Source organism: Anabrus simplex, chromosome 6, assembly GCF_040414725.1.
Source record: "Anabrus simplex isolate iqAnaSimp1 chromosome 6, ASM4041472v1, whole genome shotgun sequence".
Lineage (NCBI taxonomy): Eukaryota > Metazoa > Arthropoda > Insecta > Orthoptera > Tettigoniidae > Anabrus > Anabrus simplex.
This window is the reverse complement of record NC_090270.1, coordinates 74,501,166-74,518,082: the sequence shown is the minus strand read 5'-3', so window position 1 is coordinate 74,518,082 and position 16,917 is coordinate 74,501,166. Positions and strand designations below refer to the sequence as shown.

The window sequence follows — 16,917 nt, the reverse complement described above, 5'->3', positions numbered from 1 at the left end:
GATTATTTTCTATGTATGCTAAACGATCCGATTCAATTTAACATATTTATCTACCAAATACTGATTTAGTAGCATTCCAACTCTTAGCACTGTATTGAAATCATTGAGTCTCGTCATTATTTGTTACCAGTAATAATTCATACATGACACAGTTTTACGTAGTGGTTCCCCAGTGATTGGGTCATGTTAAGAAATATTTTTATGGAATAACTGTCTTTGCCTCAACATAATATTAAAGGATATGGCATTCTATCATCAGATCTGTCAATTTTAGGAATTTTCTGATGATTGTTATCTCAGCTATATAATATTATCTTCCTTTTGTCAAACTGTTGCCCAGCTAATACAACAGCTACTTCACTAGTAGTATAGGGGCATTAAACCAGCCGCGACATTCACCAATAGGCTTTTTACTCATGGTTGCCAGATGTCCCGGATTTTTCGGGACACTACTATACTCGTATTAAATGTCCCGCGTCCTGGACAGTTCCAATCATGAACGGCATTGTCCTGTATTTTGAACCTCAAGATAAATACGTCAATGTTTCCACCTCTGATAAGTACCAAGTGCTTTTCTTAATTTCTAAGAGGATAGATTTCTTCATTCCTTGGTTTCTTTATCTGGAGTGAGTTCATAGATTTTAAAAATTGTTTTTTATTGTTTTCAGTTCTTGGGTTGTCCATTCTGGTGAATAAGATGCGTAATAGCGGACAGCTACCTGAGGTAGTCTGAGTCCACCGCATGTTTGTGTGAAATTGTCAGCTATGAGAAATATTATGTTGTGTTGATTTGATTAGGCCAGAGCTGTTCATTTCTGCAAATTTTTCTTCAATGTCATGCAGAGATTTTTATGTCAACTGTTCTAAAGAATCTACAAGATCCTAGTTACATACTTCAATTACATTAAATTGTATTATATATATTTTTGCAACCGAAAGAATTACAGACTGGATCATTAAGCTATTCACAGAGTTCCGTCGGCATTTGAAAGCACAGTGCCGGACATTGAATATGTTGCGCTGATCTTCAAGAGCTTACAATTTGCTTCAATCAAGCGATTCATCTTCGACTTCTACACCATTTTTGGAACAACATATTTATTAAATTGTGTTGTGACTTCGCGCCTGATAGTATATGCAGGCTGGCTCACTTAACTGTTCACCTCTTCTCGTAAACATTTTGAGACAGTGCCGAACTTTGAGTGTGTCGTGCTACTATTCAGAAGATTGCGCCTTATTTCATACTGACCTTCTACTTCTTCTAGATTTTTCGATTTAAAATCGCACAGTGCCAATACCCATTATCTTATACTGCTTCTTCGACTGTTTTGTGAAAGACTCATTCTTTAATTTCTTATTTACCTATGCAATGTTTTTGCATTTTATTTGGCTGTTGATGACCCGGATTGGGGCCGAAATCGGTACCGCTTCCGCTTATAATTAAATAGGAATGTAACACTACATTTCTTATTCATTTGTATTGAATAGGTTGAACTACATAATTTGTTAGTTCAATTTAATTGTAAATAGCCAAGAATGACAAAAAACTGTTAACAGCATTTCAGAGAAATGAAAATATATTGAAACTGAAAGAAATGGTATGAATAATTAAATAAACTAAGTTTTTTCCTATTTGTTTTACATCGCACCAACAGAGGCAGGTGACGATGGGATAGAAAAGGGCTAGGACTGGAATCGACTGTGGTCTTAAGACAGGCTACAGCCCCAGCATTTGCCTGGTGTGAAACGGGAAACACGGAAAACCATCTTTAGGGTTACTGAAAGCGAGGTTCAAACCCGTCGTCTCCCGAATACAAGCTCACAGTTACATGACTCAAACCGTGCGGCCAACTTATTCAGTACTGTAAGTTTCAGTCTGTGTATGAATGTAAAGGCATGTATTAATAAACTGCACTACGATGTCAACATAATTGTACCGGGAGGTACACCCCAACGCCGCGCATTCAAATTCTGCGCCTAAATGAACTACTCTATTGGCAAAACAGTGAAACTGAAACTACACCAACTTAGAAATTTACTCAGAAGATGTCACTACAGAAATAAGATGTAATTTTGTTATTGTGAAGTTTCCTGAACTGACTGAATTTCTACTAGTTTTGTTCACTATCCATCAAGAAGTTTGGACATTTTTTCCCAGACGACACTACTAAAAACCATGATCATGTACCCTGGTGTGAGGTGTAAGAACTTATAATTCAAAGAAGTTTTGTATTCATAAGGTTTTTTTTTTTTTCTGATTGATGTTCATTTATTTTTGGGTTGGCAGTATTTCCTCTTTATTTCTGCCAGTTTTAAATCTAGCCAATCCCTAATTTCTGTAATTAATTTTCTACCTATCACCAGCTTCTTCTTCTTCTTCAATTCTGTGTGTAACTTTGAAATTAACCAATAAACTTGAGAGGGTGTGGCTAGTTTAATCTTGAATGGTCTCGAACCTTCCCTAAGGGTTTATAAACTGCGGACTTTCACGTTTCTTGGCCAACTGATCGATATCTGAGTGTGTGTGTTAAGCAGGAGGCGGGCGGCCTTTTCGTCGGCAGCTAGAACTGCTACCAGGTATGGCCACATAATTCCATCTTTCTTGTTGTCGCTACCGCTGCAGATTATTCCAAGGGGAAGGTCCAAATCTTTAACCATGTAACCTACGTTTATAAAATGTAACTTCTGCCGGCTAATGTAAAAAGTTTCATAAAATCTTTGACTGTAAATCGGGGATAGAGAGTGATGTACCCTCTCGAGCTCCCCTTCATCTTGGTTTGAGGCGACTACGTTTTGTAACTGTTTTTCTTCCTTTCCGTAATGCATTAATTTACCTTTATACGAGTCACCTCAGTAGTTTGGGAATAGCTCCTGTTTCATTGGCCTAGTGGCCTTTAGGTTTTAAGGGTTCATATCTAGGAGTGCAAGTATACGCCTCCATTCATTTTGAGTTTGGGCCATTAATTTAACCTGTTATTCTTATCCCACGAAGGCCCAGTAGGTTGGGTATTTAATACCCCTGTAAAAATAATTTCCATTTGTAAATAGTGCCTTGAGAGGCCTGTAATTGTAAATTGAGGTTGCCTTGAGTAGGCCTGGAAAACTGAGAGCCTGTTCGCTCTTTTTCAAAAGTTTTTTAAGGTTTATGAATGCCGCTTGAAGGCTAGATGTTGTAATTTTGGGAGCAAGTGCTCTTTGAATTAGGGGATTTCTGCCCTTGTATAAATTTGTGCTCTTTTGTAAATTTGAGCTAGGAGCTCAGGAAAAGTAAAGCAAGGGCTTAAAGGCCAGGATCTGTTTAAACCACTAATCTTGTCTTTTCCTAGACTTGTTTTATGATTATCACTGTACCCAATTTTTCATTATTATGATGAAAAATTGTTAAGTTATAAATTCTGAAAATATAACACTCAGTTTAAGTTTTGAATTAATTTTGATTTGGTCGTTAGACCCATTCCAGCTCGCACCTTCTTTAACCTCTTTCTGCTCCATGGGTAACCCCGTAACAAGTTGTAGCGGAGCGTGGTTGAATGGGTCTCAATTAAGCTCCTTTTAACGGCTAAAACATAGTATTCGGATCGAACTCTAAGAATTTTCTCAGTAGCTGGAATTATTTTTCTCTTTTAAATTTGTTTATTTTTTTCATCATGTCTGGCCCTCACGAAGTCCTCCACCCCGACTACTTGCGCAAGGAGGAATTAATTTATGAATTACTTATCAGGAATGTTCAATCTGGAGGTACGGTTGTGGCAGATACAACCAAACTTAAGGAATCCCTTGAATTACCAATTTGTATCCCAACGGTCATTTTTCCAAGGCTCAACCCCCGTTAAACCCAGCGAAAGCTCGGGTAAGGATAAGAGTTCTTCTAATTTATCATTTGATGGTCCTAAAGAATACCTCAGGATTGCGGTGGAGACCTCCGCATTTGTACCATTTCTTAAGATCGAGTTGAATAGTGGACCGGTCACTGCTCTATTAGACTCAGGGAGTGTTTGTTCCATTATTTCGGCTGAATGGTATTCAAAATTAAAGTCTGCCTGTAAATTTTCTGATTATTGCTCATCTTCGGTCCAATGCATTTCGGCTAATTCCTCTCTCTTAGAAATTTTAGATTTTATATTCGCCAAAATTTGGATTTCTAAATTCACTTGGAAAATAAAATTGTTTGTGGCCAAACACTTGTCTTGCCCCGTTATATTGGGAGCGGATTTCATGTCTCATACCAGTCTATTGCTCGACATTCAGAGCAAGTCGTGCACTTTCAAATTTGCCAATAATTGTAAAATTCCTTTGCTTAAGTGTAATTCTGTGTCATGTTCATCTGTTTCGCCTACCCAGGATGAGTTGTTGTTAGACCTTAGACATCTACCTGAGGAACAGGCTGAGAGTATTCGTAAATTGTGTCAGTCGTTTCCGGATGTATTTTCCGATACTCTTGGTGTTACTGACCTTATTGAATATAAGATTGAGGTTACTGATTCCATCCCGGTTAGATTTCCACCTTATAGGCTATCTCCTCCTAAAATGAAGGCTCTCAATGAGATCATCGATCAGATGTTAAAGGACGGGATTATTCGACCCTCCAAGTCGGCTTATTCATCGCCCATTTTCCTGGTGCCGAAACCCCAAGGTGGCTTCAGGCCTGCCATTGATTACAGGGATTTAAATCAGAAGGTGGTGTTACAATCTGTGCCCCTTTCTGACCTTCACTCTTGTTTTTCATGATTTTGGAAAGCTAAGTTTTTCACCATCTTAGACCTCAATCAGGCGTACAATCAGATCCCTCTAGCTGAAGAATTGAAACATCTAACAGCTTTTGCCACGGACTGGAACTTGTATGAGTACAACCGCATGCCTTTCGTGCTCCCCACGGGGGCAGCTGTGCTCACAAGACTGCTAGATAGGTCTTCTCCGACATAAAATTTGAACACTTGTATCATTATCTTGATGATGTCGTCGTATTTTCCGAGGCCTTAGAAGAACACCTTGAACATCCAAAAGAGGTTCTCAATCGCCTTCGTAAGGCTGGGTTGACTGTGAAGTTATCGAAGGTAGCTTTTGCTAAACCTTCCATGTCGTTCCTAGGGCATATTGTGTCGCCCGATGGTGTTTCGATCGATCATTCAGGAACACAGACCATCCGTGATTTTAAACCTCCTAAGGACATCAAAGGTATTGTCAGATTCATCGGCATGGTGAATTTCTTCAGGAAATTTATTCCTAACTTCGCTAACAGAGCGCTGTTCTTGAACTTACTTTGTAGGAAAGGTGTCAAATTTGAGTGGGGGCCGTCTCAACAAGCCGCTTTTGAAGATTTGAAATTAGCTCTTTGTAATGCCCCTGTCCTTGCTAGCCTGATTTTTCGAAGAAATTCATTGTACAAACTGACGCTTCGTCATCGGCGGTGGCTGCTGTCCTTCTTCAGGAAACTGAACTCGAGAGACGACCCATAGCCTATGTGTCTAGGACACTATCGGCTCAAGAAGCCAAATATTCCATCTATGAACTTGAGGGTTTGGCAGTCTTATTTGAACTAGAGAAGTTCCGACTATCTGGAACATGTTAAGTTTGACCTAGAAACCGATAACCAAGCCTTAAGTTGGGTCTTAGCTAGGCCGCATCGTACTGGTCGTATAGCCCGTTGGGCCATCAGGATTTCTGCCTTCCAATTTGATGTTAGGCATATTAGAGGATCTGAAAACGTTGTTGCAGATGGACTAAGCCGCATGTTTTCTCGTGATGGGGAGACCAATGAACAGGAAGATAATAGTTCTCTTCCCGCACCCATACCTTCGGGTGTAAATGCCATTCTAACTGATGCCCCCATGTTGTTTAGGGATGTTGAAAAATATCAGCGTGAAGATCCTGTGCTGGCCTCTATTATTGAAACCCTTTCTTCTGGGGAACATGTTGTCCTTTATGTGTTGAGGAACAGGGTTTTGTGTTGCCCGTCGAGGCATGATCAAAAGATGAAAGTAGTGGTTCCAGCCGTGCTTGTACCTATGATCTTCAAGTTTTATCATGAGACCCCATTAGGGGGGCATTTAGGCATCTTCAAAACTCGAGAAAAGATCCGAGAGATGTTTATTGGAAAGGTATGGACGGTGAAATTCGAGAATTGGTAAAGGCTTGTAAATCTTGTTTGCTTAGTAAACCCACCTTGTCCACTAAGCTAGGTCTGTTATCATCTCAGCAAGCGTCGCACCGCATGGAACGCCTCTATATAGACTACGTCGGACCCTACCCCCAATCAAAGGGGAACGCCAACTAATTCATTCTAGTGTGTGTAGATGGTTTCACTAGGTTTTCCTGGTTATTTCCGACTAAGCTGGCTACCGCTCAGTCCACAATTTATTGCTTAAATACCATATTTGCTTCTTTTGGTCCTTATCAATATATAGTTTCTGATAACGCTAAAGTATTCACATCCAACTTATTCCACAAATTCTGTTTTGACCTGTCTATATCACATGTATCTAAATCGGCGTATTATCCTCAACCATTTCTGGCTGAGCGGGTCAATCGTAATCTTAGATTGGCTCTCATTGCATTTCATCATGAAGATCATTCCAGGTGGGATATGTCCCTACATTGGTTGGCCTTTGCTTTGAATTTGGCGGTTCATGAATCCCATAAGTTCACCCCAGCTTCTCTGATGTTTAAATTTGTGCCTAACATGCTGCTCTCTAACCTTTGGTCACTCAATGATATTTTACCAGAGACAATAGATCCCAATAATATTAGGGATCTATGGAAAAAGGCTAAGCAAAACCTGAAGGTTTCTCATGAAAAGGTTAGGGAAAGAAATGATCGTGGACGGAGGCCCACCAATTTAAAAGTCGGAGATCAAGTCATGGTTAGGAACTTTGTTCCCGCGGGCAAGCTTGCTCCCAGATTTCATGGGTCGTGTGTCATTTTGGATTTTTTAACACCAGTTTCATTATTGGTAAGGAATCCAGCCACAGAGGGGATCTTTAGAGTGCACCTCTCGCAAGTTAAACCTGTATAATTAGTTTTTTTTTAATGTTCATAGCCGCTAAAATTTAGCAGGTGTTTGAAGGTTATATTTTTTCTTGGTGGCCTTCTGCCCCAAATTATTTTATTTAGTTATATATATAATCTGTATGTACGATCTTCCCCTCTGGTTTTCCTGCTGTCATTTCCTTAGTGGCCATTACCTAGCCCCTGTCTCCTGGATCTCCGCACTATTGGCACTAAAGCACTTTCCACGCCGCCCGCCCCTCAGCATCACCAATAAAGATCGTACCCTCTAATCTCAAGTCTCCAACAACACATTTCTGTCGCCGAGATTTTACTGTTTGAGTGCCCCCTCAGCCGTTCACCGCCGTACTGCAACTGAAGTGGGGTACGGGCCCACTCCACTCCCGTGAAGGCTCTTTGTGAACGGCGCGCCGGAGTCCATCTCCCGGCAAAGGCTGAAGTGCGGTGACCCTATCACCAACTCATCTGGAGACTGCACATATCCTTCTAATCTGCGGCGACCATCACCACGACTACCCCTCTCACAGTAGCGGGAGAGGTGTATCTGAGGGTACTTGAGGGGTCCGGACTACCTCAACTGGGTATCGGCAGCGGCGACAGGTCTTGCCATCAAGACTATCAACAGGTTGTTAATATTCTACAACAACAAGGACACTTTAAAACTGAAGTTAAACAAGTTTCCAACTAACTACTTAAAAAAAAAAAAAAGACTTAGAAATTTTCTTCAACTGGAAATAATTTTTTCAAAATTCTTCTGTGTCACCCCAAGGAAGGACATTTGGAGGGGAGGTCTGTACCGGGAGGTACACCCCAATGGCGCGCATTCAAATTCTGCGCCTAAATGAACTACTCTATTGGCAAAACAGTGAAACTGAAACTACACCAACTTAGAAATTTACTCAGAAGATGTCACCACAGAAATAAGATGTAATTTTGTTATTGTGAAGTTTCCTGAACTGACTGAATTTCCACTAGTTTTGTTCGCTATCCATCAAGAAGTTTGGACATTTTTCCACAGACGACACTACTAAAATCTATGATCATGCACCCTGGTGCGAGGTGTAAGAACTTATAATTCAAAGAAGTTTTGTATTCATAAGGTTTTTTTTTTCTGATTGATGTTCATTTATTTTTGGGTTGGCAATATTTCCTCTTTATTTCTGACAGTTTTGAATCTAGCCAATCCCTAATTTCTGTAATTAATTTTCTACCTATCACCGGCTTCTTCTTCTTCAATTCTGTGTGTAACTTTGAAATTAACCAATAAACTTGAGAGGGTGTGGCTAGTTTAATCTTGAATGGTCTCGAACCTTCCCTAAGGGTTTATAAACTGCGGATTTTCACGTTTCTTGGCCAACTGATCGATATCTGAGTGTGTGTGTTAAGCAGGAGGCGGGCGGCCTTTTCGTCGGCAGCTAGAACTGCTACCAGGTATGGCCACATAATTCCATCTTTCTTGTTGTCGCTACCGCTGCAGATTATTCCAAGGGGAAGGTCCAAATCTTTAACCATGTAACCTACGTTTATAAAATGTAACTTCTGCCGGCTAATGTAAAAAGTTTCATAAAATCTTTGACTGTAAATCGGGGATAGAGAGTGATGTACCCTCTCGAGCTCCCCTTCATCTTGGTTTGAGGCGACCACGTTTTGTAACTGTTTTTCTTTCTTTCCGTAATGGATTAATATACCCTTATACGAGTCACCTCAGTAGTTTGGGAATAGCCCCTGTTTCATTGGCCTAGTGGCCTTTAGGTTTTAAGGGTTCATATCTAGGAGTGCAAGTATACGCCTCCATTCATTTTGAGTTTGGGCCATTAATTTAACCTGTTATTCTTATCCCACGAAGGCCCAGTAGGTTGGGTATTTAATACCCCTGTAAAAATAATTTCCATTTGTAAATAGTGCCTTGAGAGGCCTGTAATTGTAAATTGAGGTTGCCTTGAGTAGGTGTGGAAAACTGAGAGCCTGTTCGCTCTTTTTCAAAAGTTTTGTAAGGTTTATGAATGCCTCTTGAAGGCTAGATGTTGTAATTTTAGGAGCAAGTGCTCTTTGAATTAGGGGATTTCTGCCCTTGTATAAATTTGTGCTCTTTTGTAAATTTGAGCCAGGAGCTCAGGAAAAGTAAAGCGAGGGCTTGAAGCCCAGGATCTGTTAAAACCACTAATCTTGTCTTTTCCTAGACTTGTTTTATGATTATCACTGTACCTGATGTTTCATTATTATGATGAAAAATTGTTAAGTTTGAAATTCTGAAAATATAACCTTCAGTTTAAGTTTTAAATTAATTTCGATTCGGTAGTTAAACCCATTCCAGCCCGCACCTTCTTTAACCTCTTTCTGCTCCACGGGTAACCCCATAACAATAATAATAAGTGTATCATTTTGAAATGAAGTTTTTAACTTGCAGAATACAAGCCCGTCGATTTCCTTGATCGCACATCTGTCCCGTATTTTGATTTCAGGTTCTGACAACCCTGCTTTTACTGGCATGGATAACAATATTGAAATTCATTACGTTTGTTGGGACACCGTCAATCATGGTTTTGAAAGACAATGTAATTATTATGGAAGTGTAACATTTCTTGCAAAAACCTCATGAAGGCATTATTAAGAGTTTGTCTAGTGAAGTTGCAGCAAGAAGAAGTTCATGTTTCAAGATTCACAACAAAATAAATCTCTAGGAACTTTCATTAGGTTCATAAGGATACAGACTGCCAGCCAAATGGTATTCTTGCCCTTGGACCTTAAATGTCGGCATGAAGTCACGTCCAATTACTTATGTACACAAAGGAGGTTATTTGAAGTGCGTTATTATAATGATGTATCTGCTTCATAAATCCTTTACTGTTTGGACAGTCACCTGTAAGAAGTGAATGGAAAGGTTCGGGAGGAGGAAGGATTCCCTCTGGTTTTATTTTTCCCTGCAAACAAGATATACCTTTTGATTTGTCTTCCAATTTTAGAGCTGAACAATATTGGCAGACACTGTATGTAAAGAAACTGAAGTTTTATAATTTATGGAAGAATCATAATCCATTGCAGAATACTATTTATCTGACAAAAAGCACAAACATTTCTTTCCTTTCTCAGATGAACTTGTTCCAATAAAACAGAGACCGATATATCTTAGGACCTTCAAATACCACCAGACGGAGTCAGGATTGAACCTGCCAAGTTGGGCTCAGAAGGCCAGCACTCTACCATCTGAGCTATTCGGCCCAGCCAGAAGATTGGTGATTGTTCCACTCAACAGAGGACTCTCTCTCTCTCTGCGAATAGTGTCTGTTTCTATCAACTGAGAGAAGGTTATTTCAGTCAGCAGACGATTCTGCATTTCTCTCTGAATTATGCTTACCTCGATCTAAGGACAAACCATTATTACGATCAAGAGAGGACTTCCTTTGTCTTTGTGAAGTTGTTTTCTGTCCTGTAACAATCAGGTTTCTCTCTGTTGGTCAGTTTAATTGTTATGTGATAACGATAAAACACACTATTTTCAAATGCAATGTACCATGACCTATGCTCACTTTCCACTAGTAGTAAGGGCATTAAACCAGCCGTGACGTTCACAAATAGGCCTGATGGGTTATCTATCATAGAACTGATATATGGAAAACTACTGGAAAACTATATGTATCATAGCATGTGGAATAAAATGTTCACAGACAGAATTAAAAAAGGCCAAAGCAAAGCAAAATCATCTCCATAGAGGCCATGAAGGCCCTTGGAGGGGTGTAAGGAACAGGCTTTCACTATCCGTAACCTCGGCACTTGATGCGGTAGAGTGGTTAGCTCTACGCCCGGCTGCCTTTGACCCCAGGAATTAACCTGGTACTCATTTTTGGTGTAGGCTGAGTGAATCTTAGGGCTAAAAAAGGTAACAGCAAAACTCCAATCACTCCCCCCACCCTTCCCCAATCACAACTCTAAAATGTAGTCTGTGTAAGGAAATGTTCACACACTGACTAAAAAAGCAAGGTACATCAAATTACCAGGAAAACTCAAAACACATCACTCCTCCCCGCAATCTCAACTCAACTGTGTAGCCTGCAGAACAAAATGTTCACAGACTGAAAGCAGAAAAGCCAAGGTGCATCAATTTATTACAGAATCTTCAAACACACTATGGAGTGAAATGTTCACAGATGGAATACAAAAAAGTCAATGTGAATCGAATTAATAGTGAAACTCCCCACACATCCACTGTTCTTGAATGAGAGGCTCACCCACTGGTTTGCAATCTACTCACCCACTCTGAAGCTTGTCATTTACATTTCCATATTTCAGAATGGAGATTGTGCAAAAATATGAAAATGACGAGATCTCCAAAGTACAGATGAAAATTACATACTGTATACGACATTTTAATTTATATTAGTTACTTGAGGTGAATAAACAACTTATTTTGATAAGGATTAACTGATTAATCTAAAAATTTGTTTTTAAATTTGATGTTGGCATTTTTACTGCAAACTGTAACATAAAAACAGCATTAAATATAGGTATATGCTGTTGCAGACTTTTCTGTACAACTTATTTAATCAAATAATTCTCACTCTCATAGTATATAGATGTATCTTTAATGGATTAATCAGCGTAAGCTAAAAAGATGCAAGGATGACAGTGTTTTCTTCGACCTGCTTCACTTAAATTGTTACCGTCATATTAAAACACTTATGTTAAAGATAGATAAATGCTATCATGGACTTTTTTGCAGAACTATCTATGCTGAATAATTTTTATTTTTTTTTTTTTTTTTTTTTTTTGCTAGTGGCTTTACGTCGCATTGCCACAGATAAGTTTTATGGCGACGATGGGATAGTAAAGGCCTAGGAGTTGGAAGGAAGCGGCCGTGGCCTTAAGTAAGGTACAGCCCCAGCATTTGCCTGGTGTGAAAATGGGAAACCATGGAAAACCATCTTCAGGGCTGTCGACAGTGGGGATCGAACCCACTATCTCCCGAATACTGGATACTGGCCGCACTTAAATGACTGCAGCTATCGAGCTCGGTGCTGTTAATAGTCTTGTGCAGCTTTTTTAAAAGCAGACACTATGGCAAGAGTAGATGACATCTGCCGGGTAGAGGAAAGCGTGTTAGTGTGGTAGGTAATGCAAGTTGTAGGAAAGTTGGGGACAGCACACTCAGTCCCAAGTCAAAGGAATTTTACTATTAAAATCAGATGGCCCAGCTGGAAATTGAAAATGATTTACATGTCATATTACAAAATACTTCACAGATAAACTACTCTTCCTAGGAGGTATGTTAATGTACTGTATTGTACAATTAAAATTTGTAGAAATTTTGTTTACTGAACTACAATTTACAACTTTGGCAAAATGGAGGTTATCAAGTTCAGAAAATGCAATGCGTTGCCCATGCAGGTGTTCATGCTTATTAACATTCATAGAAAGATATGAATAGGAACACACAATAGGATAAACACAATGGCAGATCAGCAACAGAAAAGGTAGCAAAAGAAAAGGCAACAACAGAAAGAGCAAACAAGAACAGACATGAAAACACAAAAGGAGAAGGACAATCTCCACATATTCTAATAAATACTGCAGATTCCTTTATCAATTCCAGTTCTTCATTTTTTTTCTCTGCCTCTGACAAGCTTGATTTTGCTTCCACTGAGCTCGATAGCTGCAGTCGCTTAAGTGCGGCCAGTATCCAGTATTCGGGAGATAGTAGGTTCGAATCCCACTGTCGGCAGCCCTGAAAATGGTTTTCCGTGGTTTCCCCATTTTCACACCAGGCAAATGCTGGGGCTGTACCTTAATTAAGGCCACGGCCTCTTCCTTCCCACTCCTAGCCCTTCCCTGTCCCATCGTCGCCATAAGACCTATCTGTGTCGGTGCGACGTAAAGCAACTAGCAAAAATAAAAAAAATTTTGCTTCCCAACTTCACCAGGAGGTGGACTTTAACCCTCATTGAGGGATCAACTTGAATGATCTTCAGTCTTGATGTGGGAAGTGTATGATAAGAAAAAATCTAAATAAATACAAGAGAAGAGACATAAGATGAATACAAGTGGTAAAAGACTAGGAACAAGGGACAAATCACAAAAGGATTAAAGGAACCTAACAGGACAATAAAAATAATGGAAAAGAACAAACAAGTGACAGATATCAAGTCATGTGGCTGTTACTAGTCTTGTGCGGCAAAAGGAAAAAAAATATGAAAATTAGTAAAACCTTGGCTGGTTGAGTTTTGTTAGCAGGTTCATTAATAACAGATTAAGAAAAGTAAAACTCTCAAAAATAAAACTTTCAAACATATCAATTAAATAGTACTTACGTATCAAAACTTTCTGGCTTGATGTTAAGGAAAGATTCCAATATGGCAACAGCTGCGTTGTTAACCAAACAGTCCACAGGACCAATGGCTTCTACAGCAGCATGAGTAGCAGCCCAGTCACTTAAATCCACACAGACAGTCTTCACAGGCACCTCTTGAGCAAGAGTATCGAGATGTGATTTGGTACGAGAGAGAGCTGTTACCTCTGCCCCGCATTTTACTAAGGCCTTCACTAACTCTCTTCCTATTCCTTAGAGACAAAAAGAAAAAAGAAATTTCCATTTGTATGCTAATTTGATTTTGAAAAAGAAATAGTATAAAAATTCATGTCAATGGTTTGGGCTAGACACACTACAAACTGAGTGGCCCAGTATAGCTGCCTTTCTTATGACACATCTGGTAAACATGACACATTCCGCACCAACTTCTGAATCCATAGTGTATGTGTGCCATGCACTAAATAATAAAATTAGTCCAACCTCTGTGATTTAATTGTCTTCACAATCTTCTATTTGCAACTAACTTTTTTTAGCCTCATTTACTTTGACACTTTTTACTTTTTAAATCATTAAAATCTGAATCTAACCATTGTTCCCTCAGACACCCTCTGCTTCTATCACCCTCGATGGTTGAGTCTATTATTCTCCCAGCTATTTTCTTTTTAAGTTGCTTTACGTTGCACCGACACAGATAGGTTTTACAACGACGATGGGATAAGAAAGGGAGTGGAAAAGAAGTGACCGTGGCCTTAATTAAGGTACAGCCCCAGCATTTGCCTGGTGTAAAAATGGAAAACCACGGAAAACCATCTTCAGGGCTGCCGACAGTGGGGTTCGAACCCACTATCCCCTGAATGCGAGCTCACAGGTGCGCGTCCCTAACCGCACAGCCAACACGCTCGGTCTCCCAGGTTTGCCTCATCAAAGCCACTATACATGCACAGATTCACCTATCAAGTTCATTTCCAACTTGTGCTATATCTCCTCGTCACGAGCACCAGTTTGTGCTACTCATCAATCTTGCTACTTTCATGTCTATTACTTTGAGCTTATGAATATTACGAAACAAATAAAAAAGACGGTCTGTAAAGATAATATTGTCTGGAAGCTCATTTAAAAAAAAAAAATACAAAATACTGTTTGATCACAACTGTAAGCTCACTACACTAAGCTTTGCTACACCTTTACTTGATTTTGCTTACTATGGAACAAACCTGGGGGAACACATCCTAGATACTTGAAATGATACACTTGTTCCAGTTTTGTATTTCATTGAGCTGCCATTCAATTCTGTTAGGTTTCTTCCCAACTGTCATCACTTTAATAATGAATACCTCTTTTTTTCAAGTATATAGCAAGCTCTCAGTACAATAGATACAGTAAATTTAGATAGTGCCGTATCTTGCCTGCTATATTCGCGTTATCTTTCGTGTGTATCTATTAGACCGTAATACTAATAAAAATTTGTCTAAGCATTTAGCTTCGTTGGTAATCTTTGAGTACAGTAGTTCTTGCAAATTTCATTTCTGTTTGTGCTTAGTAGGGACATACGGTACCGGTATCGTAATTAGGAACGTCTGAAAGTAGTTAAAAAATTACTGTAGTGTACTGTACTGTGCAGTGTAGTAGTATACGAGTAATATCCTATTAGAATTTAGTGTGCTTATTTTATTATTGTAAAATATTTGTGTAGTACTGGTGTAGTAGAGGTATCCGTAGAAACTCGTACTAAAATACTGTTGTTGTAATTAGGATAGGCTTAATTGCAGTTTGGAATTGTGTAGTTCTTGTGTATTCAGTAATTAACAGCAGTTTTTATCCTGTTCGGGGTTGTAGGATAAATAATAGAGTACGACTAAGTAGTATTGTAGTGTAGTCGTATATAAATTACCTTACAGTCGTGTGATCTTTGAGTACTATCCCAGACAATATATCCCTCTGTTCAGTTTTTTTTGCAAATAAGTTATTTTCTTTTCTTTTATTCCCGTAAAGAATGGCTAAGGAGCGCGAGTGTACGAACTGTGGGTGTGGCAAGGCATTGAGGGGTATGAGGGAGGAGTTGGAAAGTTTGAGGGAGATAATTAGGATTCTCACAGAAGACAGGAAGGAAGATAGGACTCCCTCAAACAATGTACAGGTTACAGTAGGTGTACAAGAGGGAGGGGAAGGAAAGGGGGGAATTGTAGAAGACAGGTGGTCAAATGTTTAAGGGGAAGGAGATTGCAGGCTAAGGGCTCCATTCAGGATCAGAATTCAGGACAGGTAATAGACAAGAAAAATGTTCCACCGATCAATACATTTATTGTGAATGAATTATTTCACTAGTACCGGTTTCGGCCTATCCTGGCCATCATCAGCTAGCACACAAATTTACAGTCATTAGACAAAATTACAAAGCTGTTACGTAAGAGCATCCGGATGTCTAATGAAAAATGGAAGTAAAATATATTGCAGTATGTTGCGTTAAAATATCTCTGATTAAAAGTGGTGATGGTTGGAATAAATTAAAATCTATTGATTGAGCATGGACATGAGTACATAAACACATTAATATATATATATATGCCACATCATAAGATACTAAAAAATATAGCACATTAAACACATTAGAACATGGTATATTTTAAAAACGTCTATTAAAATTTGAGTTCATATTGCGTTGCATTCATTCTTCAATCCTCTTGTAGTTCTTGTGTTGATTAAGTTGTATTAGGTGAATATCGAGAATGTTCTATGGCTGATATACTTTGTATTAGTATGTCATAAGAACTCTTGTCATTAAAATTTGAAAATTGAGTACTGTGCAATTCAACTGTTGATGTAGTCAGCTAAGATTTATATATTCAACACATCTCAAAGTATCCCATGAACTCCCACATAGCTATTGGAATTACTTTCAACAAATTTCTAGAAATAAAATAGAAGATTTAGCCATAAAGAAACAAAACACATTAAACAAAAAACTGGAAACACTGAAACAACAAAGCAAACCGAAACCACTAAACATAACTGAAAATAAAGATCCTCCCAACATAAATTCCACCCACCCGTAAAAAATCTCACACTAACCGTATTTGACGATGTAGAGACGGCTATGTTGAGCAGGGGACCCAAACATAACTGGGGTAATGCATCATCCTATCAGAATATTATAACTGCCATCACCGAAACAGAACTCGCTTTACAGAAAATTCCGTATGATATACGAGACGAAGTTAGACACGAAATCAGTAGGAAGATCCCACAATATATCAATAATGTTCACAATAATAACCTAAACATAAACACCATCAATAAAACGAACGTAAAGAAACTCAAAAACAAAATAAAACAGAACAATCTACTAATAACAAAAGCCGACAAAGGCAACACTACGGTCATATGAATACATAACAAAGACTAAAGAATGTTTCCAGGACAACACTTTTTCAATTAAACGCCGAGATCCAACCAATAATATACAAAGGAATTTAAAAAATCTACTCAAGAACACACACTTTATTCTCACCGAAACAGAATCTGCTAAAATTATAACTATGAACCCCCAATTACCATCCGCAAGGGCCTACCCTAAAATACACAAAGAAAATGTACCCATGAGACCGATTATA

General features: G+C 38.9%; 1 protein-coding gene across 1 annotated transcript in view; it reads right to left on the bottom strand.

Annotated features, from left to right (window-relative positions):
- The window catches only part of LOC136876142 (L-xylulose reductase), a 102,039-nt gene that overhangs the window by 42,484 nt on the left and 42,638 nt on the right, over window positions 1-16,917 (bottom strand). The window contains exon 2 of the mRNA XM_067149849.2: window positions 13,308-13,557. Coding sequence (XP_067005950.2) covers window positions 13,308-13,557 — 250 coding nt within the window. The remainder of the gene's footprint in view (window positions 1-13,307; window positions 13,558-16,917) is intronic.